Raw genomic sequence first — 20,388 nt, forward strand, 5'->3', positions numbered from 1 at the left:
TCGTCAGATTTAATTCAAATTATTATTATTTTGCTTCCATTCGTAACTCTTGTGGATTTCTATTTTGAACAAATGGTTTGTGAATTGGAAACGTACAGGTTTTTTTTTTTCCCCTTTCAAGGCTGAATATAGCTTAGAGTTCCAAGTGTTTGTTAATTTAATGTTCCATGCCTTGAAAACTAAAAACCGTACTCTGATATTTGCAATATCAAACCTGGGCCCCTGTTTGCTGAGGAGGCAGCACAGCAAGAATGTGGGTTCAGAAGGGCTGACAGCGGCTTCTCTGTCCTCCTAGAGGAACCAGGTCTCTGTGGTCGGAATATTGAGTGACAATGGGAGACATGTGGGGTGATCACAGTTTGGAGGAAATCATGAAGAAATGATCCCTGGATAACGGGAAGTAAGTCGTACTTCTCCATTGATTTTTTTCCCCCTTTTGTTTTTTTTTTAGCTAGTAAACATGTTTTCAAAAGCAGTTTGTTCTTCGTCCCAAGAAAGAGAGGATGAGTTCTGGTGCTCTCTGGTGGTCAGAACATCTAAAATCCTGTTTTCGGTGAGCTGTCCTTTTGTTTGCCTTCAGCTTTGCGAATTAGCACAGCCTCTTTATTGCGCTTGTCCCGAACTGAACAATGACCGAGAAAGCCCGCGCTGAGCTACACCTGCAGCCTCTAGGCCAGCAGCTCTGCAGCTCAGGTGTCTGGGGCCTGGGGGAGGCAGCCAGTACAGCTGAACCAAAGAGTGTGAGCTGGGAGCCTGCTGGGCGAGGTAAATCTCGTCTCTGACGCTTCTAGCGAGCCTGTCTGATCCACTAAGAGTGGCTTTGGGACCTTTCACAGTTAAAATGAAAAGAGAACTGAGTGGAGTAAACATCTGCTTTGAAAGTAGACAGATCTGGGCCCAGACCAGTTCATGCCATCTGGCCAGTGTTTCACCCCTTAGTGTTGGCTCCTCAGGCAACAGCAGGCTGGTAATAACCACCCTGCATAGACTTGCTGGGGTCTGGAAGTGACGTGTGGAAAAGCGTGCCCTCTGGTTGGTAGCGAAGGATATTAATAAAAAGACCTACAGAGGGAATCTAGGCCACTGAGAGGATTCTGCAAAACCTCATTTTTCTCGGCTAAAGGACCGCAGGTTAGCTTGATGAAAGCCCCTCAAACTTTCAGGCCCGTTCACCTGCCGAAAACCCACATCCTCTAAGAATCCCCCACCGTAAAACTCAAAGCCCCTAATAATCACATCATACTCATACCTACTCGTTCATTCTTTTTATTGTTACAAAGCATGGCAAAATGAGGAAACAACTGACAGGTGAAGAGTGCACAGTGGACACCACCCGACCATCTCGTGGCTTCATGGTGACCGTCCAAGTAAGGACTCCTCACGGGATTGTCTCTGAAACGCTTCTCATGGGGGGAGAGGAGAGACAGAAATCAACAGTCACTGTTATTTAAAATGACTGAAAAGCTAAACATAATGTACATAGTAACTCCTTTATCCTAGTACAAAAATAGTGCCAGAAACTATATATTTGTTCAAATATATTGAAAAGGTCTAAGAATACAAATAGGTATTAACAGTGGCCAGTGATTCATAAGGTTTTCTTAGACTGTAATAGAAATTTATATTTTCAACTATTTACATCACTTTCAGTCACATTCATTCAGACATGTTTACACAGGCTTTTGAGAAGTCTATGGACGGGCAGAGAGAGCCTTACTCCTTTCTTCCTCGCTCCCTGTGATGGAGCAGCAGGGTCCAGAACGACAGTTTAACAGACTCAGAATGCTGAGCGATCTCTACCTGGCTAGCGTAGGGAAAAACAACGTACAGAGTGGGACGCGTAACTCCGTACAGCAGTTGCTCTGTACATGAGCGAGCTGCATGCCCTCAGCAGCTGAGTGAGTCATCTTTGCATGGCCACTGACAGATTCTTAGTAAGTTCCAGGTAAAGATGGTCCTTGGGAGCTGTATAACGCATGATACAGAGGAAAACAGAAGTGCCATCGTAGCCTAGGTGCTCACGTTACATTGGCAGACTGCGGAGCCTGACAGAGTGAGGTCACCGCGCTGTCCCATGGCTGGGACAGTGCCTGGCATGTGGCAGGGACTCGAGCAGGTCCATGCGCGTCTGATACCAAGCAATTCAATTCTAGTGCCTTGTTGTAACTACAGTTGTTCCCTGGAGAGGATGGTAGTACACGTGGCCCCCTCTCACCGTGAGTCGCCCTTGTAAACACAAAACATGATGGCCTGTGAAGTTCTAGGAGTACAATCTGGTGACAAACAGTGAAATGGAAAACCAAACTGAAGTTCTAACATTTGTGCTCTACGCTGGAAATAAAGGCGCTTCACTGCTAGGCAAGAATGTATCTGTGACCAGGCTCCTCCCACATTCACACACGTCCTGTCTCCAGACCTGCTCTGCTGGTGGAGGAAACGGGTCTCCGTAACCAGCAAGCGCTCCGTGGTGACATCGCCAGCCAGGGTCCGAACCACAGAGCTCTGAACCGCACACTCGCCGGCCGTCTACGTGAGAAGCCGGATAAATGTGTTCTTTTGTTTTTCAGTGTTGGAAACTCAACCTAAGAAGTAACATGTGGGATGAGATCACCAAGCTCTGTCGCCCCATGTTTCCAGGGCCCAGCAGGGCTGGCACAGGAGCTGTCTTCTGTGACTCCTCCGTGACATGCGGCAGAGGCTTCCACCCAGGCACCCCCCCTTAATGGCACAGTGTGTCCAGACGCACGGACATTCAGTGACCTACCGAGGTCACACAGGTGTGACGGGCCAAAGCCAGTCCCGAAATATCCAAGGCCAGGCAAGTTCACAGACCTCTTTTCAACAACTTAGTAACACAGTGGGGCCTTTCGGGCTGAAAGCTGAATTGAGATGGAGTGATGTTACTCAGCTGTAACAAAAACAATCTAATCAGGTACACAGGCGACTTCTTGCTAGTCACGGGCGCTATAAATACAGGGTCAGGTGGGTAGGACTGTAAGGACAGGTTTTTCAAATTTAAGAAGATACCAGAAAGGAAGTATTCACATGAGAATGAAGACTCTGATTTGTGCCCATGTACCAAGTATTAAACCATGTACGGAATGAGTCTCCTAAAAATTATTTGAACCAACTAACCAGTCCTAAAGAAGTACTTCTGTATGAACTAAAACACCCAACAATAAAATAGGCATGGCATTGCCCAACTTCTTTTAATTTCTAAACTAGTAAAGTAAAATCAATCATGATCTAAAGGTAAACCAAACAATTTCTAATCTAAATATGTCTTTTTGCTTGTTAAAATGACACACATACCTATCTCATCCATTTAGCCTACTATGTTTTTAAAAATCTCAGGGCCATATATCAGAGGGGTCTAAACAAACTACTAAAGTGTGTGACGACAGATTTTAGCATTATTGCTAAGTCACATGTGTACAGTAAAAAGATAGGTTATTAAAGACTGTTATTTTTCAAACAGTTTTCTGCACTAAGGAACTATGTGTATACCAGTATGTGGGCACATTATTTCAGTGACAGTCTGTAATTTACACTCCAGTGCCACCAAGAGGGACCTTACAGATCTCATCTGTATGACATAAAGTAAAAATAGAATAACATCCTGAAAATACATGTATTGTGACAATAATACATATAGCATTAAACGGTCGATAACTTTCTAGACTAGCCTTTACCACTACAAAATAACAGCCATACAAATTGTTTGGCCCACCCACTCCCCTTTTATCTGACTGGTAAGAATAAAGCTACATTATGTCAAGATACATATATACACTCCATTTTAAAAACTTAGCAAACGTGTTGAATTTTAGGCAGTTTAGAGGAAAACGATACGAATGGAAAACATGTTTTAGTGAAAAGTCTCTGAGAAGCCTGCATTCCCATAACCCCGAGATTTTTCCATCCAAGCTCAGAAACTTTTGGTGGGTGGGGAAGGGAGTTAACACATTAAACAGCTCTCTTCCTACTCACACATCCAGGTATCATGTGTTGAGCAGTGGCCTGACTCAACTTCTCCACCGCTCAGTAAAGACGTGTTAGGAGCACACTTGTCGGGAATACCAGTGAAATGGGCTCCAATTCTAAGCACATGTTAACGTTTTCTAAACTACCAACAGCTGTGAGAAGTAAATGCCACCACCTGCAAGCAAGGGCCAGGTCAGGGGACGTGCCCCAAGTGCTGTGCCTCTGGGGTGACTGGTCCCATAGACCAACAGGGCAGCCTGTCAGTCAGAAACTCAGTACGGCCTCACGTTTCTTACCAGATGCTCCCTCGATTTAATCTTTGACCCCAATGCCAAGGACAGCCTTTTGCTTTTTTATATAATTAAAGCTTGTCTCTGTCCTTCATTTGACACACAAAAAAACCCAAAACAAAAAAAAAAAAAGAAAAAAGGATTTGTTTTGTATCCTCACACCTATTGGCATATCTCACGTCAGGTCTGTGCTCTAATGATCCCTGTTTTCTTGATTTTCTGTTGAGACTTAAATTGTTCACTTATGAACAATGGTTTGTAAAATGAACAATGAGGAAGTCACATAAAAAAAGGGAATCCATATTCGAAACACTTATTGCCTCTCGAAAGTGTCTTCCCATGGAATTGACACACATTCCATTTCTGGGTCCCACTGGTCTCTCAATAAAATTAGTGATAATTCAATGACACCTTTGCTTTACAAGACGGCCCTGCAGTACCTTCCATTCGTTTCAGAGTTTAAACTTTTTTGTTAATGTGATACATCGTTGATAAATGTCCCTCTTCCTCCTTAAAATCCACTCAGCCCACAATTTTTCTTTACCCTCCAAGGTTTTAAATGGCACAGATCATATTCAATTTGCTCCTAGCCTATTTTCGAGAAAGAAAAGATTCCAAACATTCATGAAAGACTGGTAATTCCAAAAACACAAAACCAATCATTTAAACTCTCCAAGCAAAACCCCCACCCCTAGGGTGAGGACGCAGCCCACACCTTCAGTGCACAGGTGGTCGAGGCGTCCACGTGTCGGTCAGCTCAGCTCAGTGGCATAAAACAAATACACAGAACTACGGAAGGGTCCCCTAAAGACACTGCGTGCTGTGCTCTCGAAGTTGTGCAAAAATAAAAATACAGCAGTGGAAGCACACACCACACCTGGACAGTGCCCAGCACCCCGGGCGGACGCAGATGTGCGTCTGGAAGCCAGGCTCGCACGGGTGGACCTCAGCTGCGCTTGGCCTGGCCGCTGGCCCCGTTCACCAGCATCTTCTCCTGCTGCTCGGCCAGCGCTTGCCATTTCTGCCTGTTCTTCCTGCAGCCGTCCAGCAAAGGGAAACAGTCCTCCGACACGTGGGTCAGGGCCTAGGGAAAGAAAGGAAGTGCGCCCTGAGAAGGCAGGTTGGGAGGGAGCAGCCGTCCCCAGGCCGGCACCCCAGGGCCACACATGTCCCCACCGGCCACGATGGGGCTTCACACCACATGAGCACACACGGAGATCACTTAGGACTTCGGAGAGCTTCCTCTTGGGGATACAGACCAGAGCACACACCCTTCAGCCAACGTCACCGAGCCCTGCAAGTGGCCGCGTGGGGCCGCTGGGCAGGAGGCCCTCCCTGACCGGGACTAGTGGGAGCGGATTTGTTTTGTGCTTTTCTACAAAAAGGTTTTACACAATGTGCTTATGTCAATGTTTATCCAAGAATATAATAAGAGTTAGCTCATACTTCTGTATGGAACTATTATTTAGCAACTACAAGTATTGTGATAAAACAATGTTCACTGCAGATTTCTTACACTAGAGAAACACTGACTTAAATATTCAACAAGGTTATGGAACTTGTGTTACTATCTTGCAGAGTTTAACAAGGTCAGAGAAAAACATGTGACATAGAAAGCTGTACATTGTGATATATTATGAATTGTAACGAGCGATTTTTGTTAACTGAACATGGCAGAGTGTACACACTGATATGTGAACAGTGGATCCCCGGGTAGTGGAATGATAAGTGATTTTACCTTTTTGTATAATGAGAACAGTATTACTTCTGTCGTAAATACTAGTAAAAAATACCTATCAACATGCATAGAATTTAAGAGCAGGTTCAAGGACATGGATCCTTGCACACAAATGAAATGCAGAAAGAACCTCTGGCATGGATCATCTGTTATTTTGACTCTATTTCCAAAAACGAGAGAAAACCAAGAGGGACATTAATGTCTTCAGCTGAGGAACTCCTAGTCCCGTCACTTAGGAAAGTGTCTGCCATGGAAAGAACATAAATTCAGGGGTAGTGGGAACTGTTGAGGCCACTTCTGCAAGGAAGCAAACCAGCAGCACAGTGGAGACGGAGACCCTCCCTCTGCGTCTCCGGTCCTTTCCTCTTTCCCTCAGTGGCCGCAGCTTCTTTATTAAATCCCTTTGATGGCTAGAACCCTGGACTCAGGAGAGAACTGGACTCCCGGTGGCCTGCCCGCCTGGGGCAGCTATTCCATCCCTTGGAAGATGAGCTTCACACTCAGTTCCTGGATCTGGGAAATGTCTGGGTTATAAGATTCCCGGGTTTCCCCTGGAATGGCCTTGACATTGTAATAAGTTCACGGTAAATGCTCTTTCCCATGATGAAACTTAAGATAGTTTCCTATTTAAGCTTTTAAAACTAGTTTATATGTGTATGGACTTGGGCCATACACATATAAACTAGTAAACTGGATGTTTTAGGGAGAATTCTTTACCTAAGAAATCAAAATCCCAACCAGCAGGTGTCTGGAAATGGAAACTTGCAGTATTCTTCCAGCCTCATAAAAAAGTGTTCTTAACATTAAAGCTACAGTATACAAGAGAGGTGGGTAATCACTTTTCTTTCTTTAGGCTAAAACTTCCGCTTTTTAGTGTTAACCCAGTGTGCACAGAGTATTCCCTGTGGCAGTTTGCCAGAGCTGAGCACACAGTAGGTAGTTATACACTGACGAATTAAAGTTTTTGACAAATTGTAAATATGTGTTCCTTGTTCAATGCACACAGCATGTTCATTGGCGAAAGACACAATAAATATGAGCCTAGCACCAGTCACTTGAGCTCACTCTGGGTTTTAGTGCATGACACTGAGTGTAACAAGTTGGTAGTTTTCACACAAATACCTCATACAGCTGCAAGCAGATGGCATCTATGAAACCGACTTGCATACTTGGGATTTTGTTTTTCTTCTCCCTGTTCATGAGATCCTGAAAACACAGAAACAGAGACACAGATGCATTTGCTGGAAGAATACAGCACATGGGCTCCATGAAGACGAGTCGCCGGGGCAGCTGAGCACGGCCTGATACCGGCCCACCTGCCTCCTTACCTGTGCGGGTCTCCCGCACTCCCCAGGCTCAGAGATGTCCTGATCCCCTGCCCTCCATCCCGGCTATGACAGTCCCCACACCTTCCCTGGAGCTGACCACTGACCTAGAGCTGACCATCGACCCTGAGCCGACTGCTGACCTAGAAGTGACCATCGACCCTGAGCCAACCTAGACTTGACACGGACCCAGAGTCGACCTACGGCCTCAAGTTCACTGGTGACACGGAATCACCCAGTGATGTGAGTTTGGAGAACGCACAGGCTTTGAGTCGCCTGCTGACGGGGAAGCAAACACCGTCCGTGTTGGGAGGAGGCGGGAGGCCACAGCTCATCAGAGTTCAGTTCACACAGACAGCGTCTGAGGGCGGACTGTGCAAATGCCGCTGCCACTCATGCCAACCGCTCGGGACTGGAGCACCAGACGAGACGCGCCCAGCATGCCGGGAGGCAGCGAGTCTGCCTCGGGGCTCGTTTAAAGTGACGCACACTCCTTTGCCGTGGCCACCATGCCACGCAGCTTCTGAGCAAGCCCATCTTACATGACAGAAGCTGGAGTGACTGAGAGACAAGTGACACACAAGAGGTGTGCTGTGGAGGACACAGAGCAGTGTGGGGGGGCTGCACACAGGAGGGGCCTCTCTTAACCATTACATGTTCATCTGCTTCGGAAAACATGACTGCTGCATTGTCAGGAAACACTCATTCCAAAAGAGAGCAATGGCTTGAGAAGAATCTTTTCCTTCTATTTTTACAGATCCATCCTCTATGTGAAAAAGAAACCTTTGAAAGCTGTGGGCCCTTCAACACAGCTGTTCAGGGAACATATCCTAACAAGATAGTGAAACGGGCACACATTTAACACAGATGTTTGTCGCAGTGTCATCTGTAAGAGTGAACACGGCAAACATTACCCCGAAGGACGTGGGCATGTTATAGTTACACCTACTTCTGTACTCAGTATAAATAATGCACGAAAGAGCTTCTGTTACAATGAAAAGTGGCTCATGATATTTAAATGGAAAAAGCAAATGATAGAAAAGTAGGTATAATATGACTCAAGGCGTCTTTTTTATTTGCTTTTGTTTTCTGTAATAAACATGTATACTTCTAATGAGAAAAATGTTTCAAAAATTAAAATGAGAAATTACATCCCTAAGTAAAGAACTCATTGAAGCATAGAAAGTTTACAATAGAAAAGTACTTGAATAATTCCTACCAACAAAGTGTCATACTTACAGTAGGCTCTATGTTGAGTTCTTTTCTCTCTTTGTCTCCTTGGTCAAAAAATTCAGTCGCTACAAGCTCTGCTATCTGAAATAAATAACACAGAAAGTTTTGGCAATTGTAAACAAGACTTTGAATGGAGATAATGCAATCTGAAATCTGTATCTTTCAATCCCATCAGTAAAATTAGAATAAAGTAGTAATAAGGAGTAGAAACTATATTTCATTTGCTTTACATGCAAACCACAAAGGCTAGAGTCTGTAAAGACACAGAAAAAAGTAACATGTTATTTCAACGTTAGCTCTTAGTGGGAATAAACTAGCGAGTCCCGTGTCAGGCCATGTGCTGCGAAGAGCAGTGCCAATCAGGCGCATAGACTGCAGTCCCCAGATACGCCTTTTAAGTTTTCCAATCTGCAGGATCCTCCTCTCTTTTTAAAAGTAGTCTTTCTAAGTTAGTTGTTGTTGATCCTGCAGCTCTCCACTGTCTGGATGGTGCCGCTCACATTCCTGTGGTGTCATTCAGGCTTCCCTGTGCCCTGGGTTTCCAGGCACAGGTCATGAGCTCTAGAGGCTGGATTAGGTTGAGGTTGGAATTTTTCCCGTTTTTGTTTATTTGTTTGTTTTGCCATGAGGACGTCAGGCCGTCCTGTGTACTTGTGTCAAGGGCTATACGATGCCTGGCTGCTTCTTTCTGTGACATCAGGAGCCATTCACGGACCTCATCTACCCAGTTACTCAGGGGCTACGAAATGGTGATATTCAAGCTACCACTCCTTTTCCTTTATTTGTTGAAATACAATAGAGAAAGTTCCCCACATCAATTATTTAGTTACCCTAAAGTACAACCATATTTACAGAAAAGCAGGTGAAATGCTTGACTTTCTTTAATTACCATTTAAAAAAAAATAACTTGGTTGTCCACCAAAATGACCAGGGAAGGTTTTGTTTTATTATTTTTATTGTTACTTTGAACTCTTGAACTTAAACACATTTAATGGACTTCAGGCCCTCCTTATGCTCCAACTGTTCCATCCTGGCCAGTGGGAGGTCATTTAGCGGCCTCTCTGTTCTTTGCACAAGACCCTCCGTCTCTGATCACCTCCCTGCTTCCAGCTACAAGGTGCTCTGGGCTCACCTGGCATGTTTCCTGCTTCAGAACCGCAATCTGGCCATTTGTTTGTGGGGCCTGCGATCCTTTAAAGTGAGGTGTTTAGAAACCTCCATCTGGTCACCAGGTGTGTTCATTCACCACGTGGGTCATTAAGCCCTTTTAGGGGATGGAGCCAGGACACAACAGCAGTTCTTACTGTTTCTGACTCCTATTCAGGGCTGCAGGATTTCTGCATAAGCTCTTCCCCCTCAGACCTGCATCTTTCCTCTGAACCTAAAAACCCTAGTTCTCAACACCACCAGTCTAATTCCTCACTTGGTTTTATCCCACATCGCCTACAATAGTGACTGAATATCTATCTAAACAACATTTCCACTAGTGATGTGATTACTGAAAACACCGTTAGGGGTTTTTCTGGTAATTCTTTTTATGGTACATCTTACTGGAAATGCATGGTCAAATTATTGTTTTAATGTCACTTGGGATGAAATAGTCCTTCTCAGTGTGATTTTGCAACCAAAATCAGGTTTGTTTCATTTTACTGTCAAAGTTTGATGACATTTAAAATTCAAGTTGATTTTATCATTATAAAGCTATTTACATGGTTCCAAAAAAATTCAGTTGCTACCAGCTCTGCTCTCTGAAATAAGTAACACATGAAGTTTTGGCAATTGTAAACAAGACTTTGAATGAAGATAACGCAGTCTCAGTTCTGTACCACAGAATAAGTACACTCAAGGAGTTCTAGCTCCTGTCTGTTGTCTCAGTGCTGCTCCCCGCTCCAACTATAAGGAAATCATTACCTTTTTTTTTGTGGTTCACTCTTCTGGTTTGTTTCCTTTTCTACTTAAAAATACACCCTTGCACTCACTCCATAGTCATATGTAGATAACCCTCATTTCTTCTCACATTTCATAGAACTCATTGTATAAATGGACTACAAGTCCCTCAGTCAGTACCCTGATGATGGATATTTGGGTTATTTCCAGCCTCGCCTATCACAGCACTAAAACAAATAGCCTTGTGTAAATATCTTGTTATATTCTCACCAGTATATCTTTGGGATAAGATTCTTAGAAGTAACAGTAAGTAGCTGTGTGTATTTATATCCTTCCAAAGGGTTACAGTATTTTGCATTTCTTGCTTTCCCAACAGCTTCTCCAGTAGAGCATGTGGTAAAACCTTTGGACTTTTGACAACTGGACGATTGAGAAATGGTATCAGTTTTTTGTTTTTTTTTAAGTGAAGTAGAATTTATATACTGTGAACTGCATGGAATGTAAGTATGCTGTTCAGTGTGTGGCCAAACGCATAAAACCATGTAACACACACCCATCCGAGATACACAATGTTCCTCCCAACCCCGGGGGGCCCTCGTGCACCTTCCCAGTCCATCCCTGCCCCTTCTTTCCTCCCTCTCCTCACAACCGCTCTCTCAATTTTTTTCACCATAGATTAGTGTTGCCTATTCTAGAAATTCATGTAAATGAAATCACAAAATGTATTCTTTTGTGTCTGGCTTCTTCGGCTCAGTGTGGTGTTTACGAGAGGGATCCACCTGCCACAGGTGTCAATGATTGCTTCCTTCTAGCACTGAGCGGTACTCCGTGGTAGGGAGAATACCCTAAGTATGTCTGTCCATCCTCCTGTTGACAGAGGCTGGGCTTGTTTCTACTTTCTGACTATCTGGAATAAATCTATTATGAGATTCTGTACAAGTTTGTGTGTGTGTGTCAGTGGAGTTTTAATTTGCATTTTTTCTTATAATTGAGGTTCTGAGAACCTCTTCAACTGAGTAAGAGCCATTCATTTCTTTTTCTATCAACTTTTTGTTCAAATCTTTGGCCCCCTTTTCCGTAGGGTTGTTGGCCTTTTCCTTCTATATTTTTTATAAGTTCTTTAATATTAGGATATTAACTATCTATCAGGTAGAAGTTGCAAATATTTTTTACCAGTTTCTCATTGTCTTTTACTTTGCTTATAGCATCATTTGCCATGCAAAATTTTTATTTCTTTCATTTTTACGGATTCAGACTTATCAATCTTTTCCTTTATTGCTTTTGCATGTTGAGCCCCAGTTAGGAAAATTTTCTCATTCCTAGGTTACATAAGAATCCACAAATGTTTTTATTTAGTTATTGTGTGGTTCAATTCTCTGCACTGGACCCTGTGCACCATTTAGAATTTAAGTGTGCAGAGTAGATACGATTTTGTCTTTTGCCATCTGGCTATGGAGATGGAAAAATCATCCTACTATTATTTAGTGAAAAGCCTATTTTACCTCAGTTAGTTTAAATGCTATCTTCATTACATACTAAATGTTCTATGCAATTCTCAATGTTCTGTGCAATTCTGTAGACTTCCACGGGTCTGTCACCTGCGCCAAACTGTTTTAATTATAAAGGCTTTCTGGTATTGCTTTGTCCGAACCCCAAACTCATTACTCTATCTTTTTAGCATCTGAGTCAGAATTAAAAAAGGATAAATGAAAATACAAATCTTTCCCTCTTCCATTATTAAAAGGATTTGCTAAAAACATCTCTATGTGAGGCAGAGTAGTCTGCAATTGAAACTTACTAACAGCTAGGGTTTTGCTGTGTTAAGATAGATATTCTCTTAATACATCTTACAAATATTATTAGGTACTAATGAATCTCCTAAAAAAGAAATCTTGTTTATGTCCAATTATGTTCTTTTAATACTTAAAAATTAAACAAAAAGTTCTATGAATACTTCCGAAGCTCCCTTTAAGAATAAAAGATTGTCTTATTTTGACTTTTTACTAGTGACTTCTATGTCACTAAGCGACATACCCGTTGTTGAATGGGCCAGGGTTTTGTAATCGCAGAGAGATCACACGCCGTCATCAGCATTGCTCTGTTACGGGAGAAAGGTGCCCAGTAAGTCCCATTTACTTTGATGAGAACATAGAACCTCAGTAAATAGCTACTAGTAAAACAGCTAAATCAAACCCTTTGAGCTACAGGAGGGCAGTTTATAAAGACTAAAGAAACAGAATTTAAATAGAAATGGGGATGATACTGTGATGTCAGAGGGTCATGGTTTACCCAGCCAACGATTGGAATTTGCCCTCCAACTGCCTCATTTAGACCCAGATGGCACAGGAGAAATTATTAAAGTTTGGGCAAAACTTGCCTGCTATTATTTTTTTTTTTTCCACGCTGGTATTCCACTCTCAGGGGCGGCATGATGAAAACACATCGCTTACTAATAATAACCATTAAAAGATAACATTGGATATCCTACTGTACGTCCTGAGAGCGGGAATTACAGCGGGTGGTCTAACTCGCTCCCACATGCAGTGACTTCCACGTGAAAAGCAGTGTCTGCCGGAGAAGCCGAGGGAAGGAAACGGGAGGACGGTGCTCTCGGTCCTTCTCTTGTTAGAGCAGAGGAACGAGGCTGGCCCCTAGAACTTAGTACTGTGACTACTGCCTGAAAACGGCGCTGACTTCTATGTGGTGTTTCCCATGTCCGATCCAAATACGTGCCATTTAATCCTTTTCATTTGAAGAAACAGGCAAAAGGCCATCGATGTGATACAGACACTCAAGATAAAGGACAATCACTTGTCCCTTTTGGAAAACCCAACCTAAATGTACACAGCTCACAAAGAAATTGGTTTCCTGTCGCTATTCCGTCCCTTACACCGACTCTCTTGAGAGAAGTGAGTGCAGCGGACAGTTCTAACCACTGTTTACACTGGCGGTGTAAACGGTTTTAGAAGGAGTTTTAGAATGTGGTACAGCATCAGTACACTGCTCGCGGGTTCATTGTTCATATGCCCAGTTCTTTGGGATGAAAGAGCTGAAAATAGCGTCCTAGAGACTCAGGGTGCAAGAAGGTGGCTGTGAAGTGTTTCACCAAGGGCCATATGTGGTAAAATACACAAACAGCCGGGCCACTCACTCGAGGTGAAGTACGTATTGCCTCACCTGGTTTATTTAAGTAAACTAAATATATTTTTGGAATTTGCTGCGGGCCAATTAAAAACAGATGGTGGGCCGCAGTTGGCCTGCGGGCTGCAGTTTGGACACCCCTGGTTTAGACCTTTGCATGAAGGGTTTCAATAACACGCCTCCCCCAGCGAATGCTGTACCTATAGGACCTTAACCCAGTCAGCACAGCAAAGGGTTCAAGAGGTGACGTTGAGCACAGACCCCCGAGAACTGCTTCCCCCAGCCACAAGGAGGAGGGCAGGACAGAGGAAACTGAGGCACACACTTGGAATTGCTTGGATTTCCTTTTTGTTATTAAGAGCCGTGCATTAATCACAGTAGCATATCTACCCTTTTCTAAGGTGCTGTTCAGAAAAACATGTTGAGACTATTAAGTGAAGCCTGACTATAGGACAGACAGCTGGGCGTTTGTGTATTGTTTCCTTATCGTGTGTGTCTTTGAATGCTAAATAATAATCTACTTAAAGAAATGCTGACTTCAGAATCTAACAGCACTCTCCTTAGTATTGCTACATCTTTCCAATTGACTTTGTTCTTTCTTATGGACACATTCTTGCCCAGCAAGGTAGTCATGGTGATAGCCAAGGGATGGCACTCCCGGCTGGCTGGAGGGGCCAGGGCAGGGCACGCGGAAGAAGAACAAAAACCTGAAAGCGCTCTAGCCCCGACTGTGCTCTTCGGCCATCGTGCAAGGGAAGGAAACACTTCACAGCCACCTTCTTGCACCCTGAGTCTCTAGGATGCTATTTTCAGCTCTTTCGTCCCAAAGAACTGGGAATATGAACAATGAACCCGCGAGCAGTGTACTGATGCTGTACCACATTCTAAAGCTCCTTCTAGAACAAAGGAGGGATTTATTCAATTTTCAAATTCATTTATTTTCTGCTGAATACCCATATTCGACCCTTTGTATAACAATGGAGAATTCTGACAGCCTCTAAGCTCATCACATTGAAACTGATGATTGCAAGAAAATCTGATAGTGGTAAAATTAACTGCGAAGCAAAACTTCAGCTTTAAGGATAGTAAGCTTACTTACAAAAACAGCTCCTTTTGGTGAGGGTCTTCTAAGTTGAATTGTTTTTTTCTTATAAGTTCAAAAAATTCTCCCCGCCTCCTTGAAAATAAAGGAAAACATTTGGAAGTTATGAGGAGTCCCCAGGCTCTCATCTTCTTAGTCTACAAAGAATCATGAAGTCAATTTTGGGGAAATACATCTCTAATGGTTTTTACTCATCTTAGAACCCAACAACAAAAAAAAATCATCATTTAAAAATCTTTACTACCTCATTTTTTCCCCTCTGTACCATTTTCTTTGGATGAAACATCAAACCTCACCTAGTACAGATCATAAATAAGGGTAATTTCAATTCTTGAACATGATTTTAAGAAAATGAAACAACATGAAGTAAAAAACGTGATGCCAAGAATAATTTAAGAAATTTTAAATGGCATAAGATCTATATGGTTTCAGTTTAATTTCATATAACGCATATGTTATGATGTAGCGTAAAAAAAAAGTTGATGATAATTACTCTACGTCCGTATAAAGCTGTCAAAAAAAGACCGAGAACGATGGAACGAGTAGCCATTCACACCTGTGGTGACTACGTCCTGTATGCGCCCAGCGTTGCTAGCATCTCGGGAAGTTATAAGACATCAATCTTTTCAGAGTGTTTAACATCTAGCCACAGACACCAGATAAACAGGAAAAGTCATATCATAAGATTGACTGTCTGCGCTTAAGAACCACAAAGGAAACGCAGGTTTCACAACGGTTTAGAAGAGAGACCCTTGTGGCCTGGAAAGGGTGGGAAGGCTCTGTGGTTACAGGTATTTGTCAAACTCTCAGTAATCTATAATCTTTATTCGCCAATCATTTTGAAGCAGGTGAAGTTGACTCAATTCTTTATGACCCTGACTGACTTTAAAGTGCTCCAAAATTCGAAGAAGCAGACACTTTAGGTGCAGTTGCCCTCAGATGTACGACAGAGCATATGTGATGTCTGCGCCCATGTGTTCACCCCACTCCTTTGCCCTTCTCACAGAGTGGTGAAAGCACAGACATGAACCCCTTATGGAGGGGGATCCCCAGGGAAAGTGACCACCTGCTGCCTTCATTCCCACACCCCACAGGCTGCCCACACGATGCAGGCACACATCGCAAGTCTCACTCCAGTGCCCACTCGAGTTTTTGAGTGAGTAATTTTAAAGTTCTACATTAGTACTCTTCTTTGGCCAAAATCAAATAAAAAGGAACAATATTGACTTGTCTGGCCTGCAGCTCCTTTGCCCACCCATGGACACTTGGATGGCAGTATCAGGAATCGTGAAATAGTCAGAGGTTGGGGGAGTGGAGGAAAGTAGGAAAAGCAAAGGGCCTATATAATCTTTAGATTGGAGAACCTCCTTGGAATGACCTTGAGACGGTCATTTGCTTAGTACAGGGCTTCAGAGACACAGCAGAGGATTAACATCGAAATTAACTCCATGCTCTGTATTTCTAGTACTAACTACGTGAGCCAATGGACTGCTCAGCCTCCTTTGGAAACTGCTCCATAGTCCCATGACAGCTCTGCCAGCGCCTCTGTCCTTGCCATCTTAACGATTCCCAATGTGGGGTTTAAAAGACTGAAACAAGGCAAACAACTTACTTAATGTACACAGCTAGGTCTGTAGCTAGAATCGCTTGCTTGATGATTTTCAACGTGGTCTTATATTCTTCAATGGAGAGGCCACTGAGAATCTGATTGCCCTTGATAAAAAAGGAGAGAAAGGAAGACCATTGTTAGCACTCCACCTGGAGACGCTGCTGACAAATACACAATCTGAAAATCGTCACAAGTCTTAGGCGAGCACCTAGGACTCCGAGCTCACGCATGTGGGGGACCTCTGCTTTCTTACAGTAAATCCCATGAAGTAATGCTTAGCTTCCATGCTCCCACCCCACTGCCTTATCATGTAAGAAAACACAGCTTCCCGATGGTGTATCTCCCTACAGACATGAGTTCTGCCAACTACCACACACACCTGAGGACTTAGATCTGAGTGCAGGCCTGAAATCTGACTGCATCTCCTTTTCCTTTGGGCAATCTAACTGCAAATGAAACTCTGAAAGAAACCAAAGCCACATTAACGGACATGAAGACCACAGTGGTGAAACTTTTAAACAATTGGTGATTAACAAAACCATTTTCCTGTGGCTTTTGTCATACATCCAATTACATTCTGGGGCAAATTTTATGGTTTTAACTTAATCAGTATTGGGGAGACTGTGTGCCCCTTAGGAGAATGCCGACACAGATGGGAGGAGAGCATGAGCCAACAGAGCTTCCTGCTGGTATAGGGCGAGCGTGGACTGAGTACCTATGAAGAATTTTTAAGCCAGGGGTGTCCAAACTTTTTTCAACAGTTTTCACCAAGGGCCATATGCGGTAAAATACACAAACAGCCGGGCCACTCACTCGAGGTGAAGTACGTATTGCCTCACCTGGTTTATTTAAGTAAACTAAATATATTTTTGGAATTTGCTGCGGGCCAATTAACAATAGATCATGGGCCGCAGTTGGCCCGCAGGCCGCAGTTTGGACACCCCTGATTTAAACAGTGGCTATTCCATGTGCAAATAATCAAAAGTGTGTACTACCTAACCATTTTGTATTTCTTGCCTGTGATTTAAGGCATCTTTCTAATCTTGAACTAAGTAAAACATGACTTGGGTGCTCAGAATATGCTCAAACAACATGTGTAAACTGAGTCAGGTGTGTTTCCTGCTCCTCAGGACTAGGAAAGCCCAGAGGCTCAGGGCAGGGAGCAGGAGGAAAAGGACTGGTCCTGAAAGTGGGACTGCGAGTGTGCCTGGTGGGCCAAAACCTGTGCTCGGAGGATTAGATGCTGAATTAGGCACAGATCTAACTGACGAGGCTGTGAGTACAACCATAAACATTATGTAAAATATTAAATCACTGTAGATTCTGGACCAAACAGAAACCTATCCAGAAAATACCTTCTGAGACTTTCATTTATTGTAAGATAAAACCATGTTGGTGTTATATTTTTATATCCCCTTCCCAAGGCAGAAACTAAATCCTTATGTGCCGGTGCTTCAGAAGACAGAATGTACTAATGGGTCTTAGGCTTTGAGGCCAGCCACATATACAACCGCATTCCTCCCACGTCATGTTAAGTAATTACACATTACGTAGTAACTCATCAAATAACAGAGGAGGTCACGATAGGAATACTGTTAATTATGCTTTTTTAAAAGAAGGTTAGCATATTTTCTTTAAAAAACTGAACAGGGTATTAAAATGAAAGTTTTTGCCGGAGGACACGGATAGTAAATTCCAAGGACGTATAGATGTTTCTGCTATGCCACGAATACACATTCCTGAAAAGTCTCAGTTCTAAAAAAAAACTACACACTAAAAATAACGTGGCTCATGGGAAAAACAGTATTGGGGCAACCACCCGAAGCCCACACAACTTTACAGCCAGAGCGCAGAGCACGCCAAGCACTGGGCACGTCCAGAGGTAATGCAGGCAGCCAGGCTGGCCCTGGAGGCTTGCCGCTGGGGACAGTAAAGGTGCCCGAAAACCATCACGTGGAAGCGCTGGTTTGTGGGGCCCAGAGGCAGTTTTATGGGGCACCCAGGGATGAGCGACCTCCCAGGAGCCCTCAGCAGAACAAAGGGAGGGTCGCCGTGGGCGACGGCCGTGTCCAGTGTTCTTGCAACAGAAGGGTGAGGGCTGCAGTGCCGGCACCAAATGAAGGGCTTCCTTTCTCGCTGAAGATCAGAATTCACCTGCAGAATTCACCTGCACCTCACCCAGGAGAACGTGTGTATGACAACACAGCTCACACATTATGCTGACACTGCCCCCTGCTTGCCAACCGCACGTGAATGGATGCATTTACATTAAGCAATCACAGGCTTTACTAGACCACGAGTGGGATCTGTAAGGGAGCTGCCCTTCCCCCACAGCGAGGCTCTGAGTGAGGGGTGAGTGTGTCCCCTCCACCTCCAGTAGAGGAGCTGGACGTCCCTGCGTGTCTTCAGAGTGCAGTGGGCTGGGGTGGGGCAATGCAGGGCTTGTGTCCAGTTCCTGTCTGGAAAGTTTAGAAGGCAAAACGCGACAGAGAGGCCGCTGCTCTGGGATGGCCTGCACTGTCTGAGTTTTGGAGGCACAGGACTGATTTAAGTGCTCTCCTGTTCAAGGAAACCTTCGCAGGAAGGAGCTGACCCTGAACCATCAGGTTTCCAGGAGCTGAGGAAGGAGCCATACGGTGATAAATGGGACAGACATGGTCACTCATATGAGGGGACGTCTGGTGAAAACACCCGCCGTGAGGATATTCGGCCAGGATCATGAAATCACCCATCAGAGAAGAACGCGGTTGCAGCGCCCAGCAGCCACCATGAGTGAGCGACTCATGTGGTACCAGGGTGCAGAGAACGCTCTGGCCCTTCTGCTCTGTCCTCCAAGTCTGGAGGGGATGGCGCTCCATGGGGACTTGGGGGTCTGGAGGAATTGGAAGAAACACAAGGTAGGGGGTGAAAGAAACCACCAGGCAGTAAGGGGAGAACTTGAAACTAAACCAAGGTCAAGATCTGGACAATTACACGGGACTAGATGTTCTGGTTTCTAAATGGAGAATCGTACACTCTGTGCTGAGACCTGAAGTAGCTGAGAAAGTGACCAGAAAAGCCATGGGCCACCCTGCGTTTCCTTCTAAAGCTCAGGGGATAACCAGCTCCATTGGGGGGCCATGAAGAGGTGGGGGTAAAACCGCTTTAAGATTATATTCCATGTGTTGTGCTTGTGCAACACAGTACTTAGAACTGTCATGTTTTCTTATTATGATGGTAACACATGCACACAACAGAGAGCGGGAATAATGGAGAAACCAAAATAAGACAATAGAAAGTATTAATAATTTACACAAAGACAGCCATTGCTATCATTTTGTATTCTCTTAATCTTATTTTCCTTACCATAAATGAGTGCAGCACAGCATGTCACACACTGATTGATAAATAGTCATTTAACCAAGCTGTTGAATTGCTTTATTCCTTGACAGTTTGTTCATGGTCAGAAGTTTCAATAAAAAGAGGAAAAGGTACCGCCTGTGAAAGAAAACCTCAGAGTTCTACCAACCATTTCATTTGTCGCCCTCACAACAACAAAAAAGCAGAATGAACTGAGAGCCATAAAACACCAGTTTGTCTCTACTTTGGAATAGTTTGGAATAAGCCCGCGGAGGTGAGTGACAAGCCTCTGTTACCAGGCCGCACTGGCAGTTTGGGTGTCTAGAGAAGTGAGGCAGGGAGGAGCTCAGTGTTTCGGCTTTGCCTTCCTTACCCAAAAAGGAATAAAGCACGCTCGAGAATCATAATGCTGGGCATACAGCCAAAGCTTAAAAATACAGCTCTTCAGACTGCACCGCTGCAGTCCAGTGCTTACCGGACTGTTGAGAACCATCAGGCACTGGTCGAAATGGTGGTGCTCTAGGGTGGAATGGCAGTAGAGCTGGGCAAGAGGGTGCTCACTTCTGAAAACGTTTTGTGGAAGAAAGAAAGAAAAGAGAGATAATGATCAGTTTCCACAATATGCCAGTTTATTGATTTCTTCTTTTGGTTAACTAAAAAAGGCTACTTCACAAACTTCATCAAACCGACGCTTTTTTCACCTTTTGCTGAGAAAAGAGTGAGGTGACCTCTGGGAAATA

General features: G+C 43.9%; 1 protein-coding gene across 5 annotated transcripts in view; it reads right to left on the reverse strand.

Annotated features, from left to right (window-relative positions):
• Positions 1-1,247: 1,247 nt before the first annotated feature.
• Positions 1,248-20,388, reverse strand: part of PDE5A (phosphodiesterase 5A) — a 111,267-nt gene continuing 92,126 nt past the window's right edge. For 4 of the 5 annotated variants that reach the window (XM_081075763.1, XM_081075766.1, XM_081075762.1 and 1 more), the window contains 7 exons: positions 20,124-20,211; positions 16,313-16,413; positions 14,698-14,775; positions 12,492-12,555; positions 8,577-8,651; positions 7,135-7,218; positions 1,255-5,358 (listed from right to left, as the gene is read on the reverse strand). In XM_081075763.1, the coding sequence (XP_080931889.1) occupies positions 5,221-5,358; positions 7,135-7,218; positions 8,577-8,651; positions 12,492-12,555; positions 14,698-14,775; positions 16,313-16,413; positions 20,124-20,211 (628 nt within the window). In that variant the 3' untranslated portion in view covers positions 1,255-5,220. Of the gene's footprint in view, positions 5,359-7,134; positions 7,219-8,576; positions 8,652-12,491; positions 12,556-14,697; positions 14,776-16,312; positions 16,414-20,123; positions 20,212-20,388 lie in introns of all 5 variants that reach the window. The other variant, XM_081075764.1, reaches the window with a different exon arrangement.

This window comes from Rhinolophus hipposideros (assembly GCF_964194185.1).
Source record: "Rhinolophus hipposideros genome assembly, chromosome: 16".
In the NCBI taxonomy this organism is placed as follows: domain Eukaryota; kingdom Metazoa; phylum Chordata; class Mammalia; order Chiroptera; family Rhinolophidae; genus Rhinolophus; species Rhinolophus hipposideros.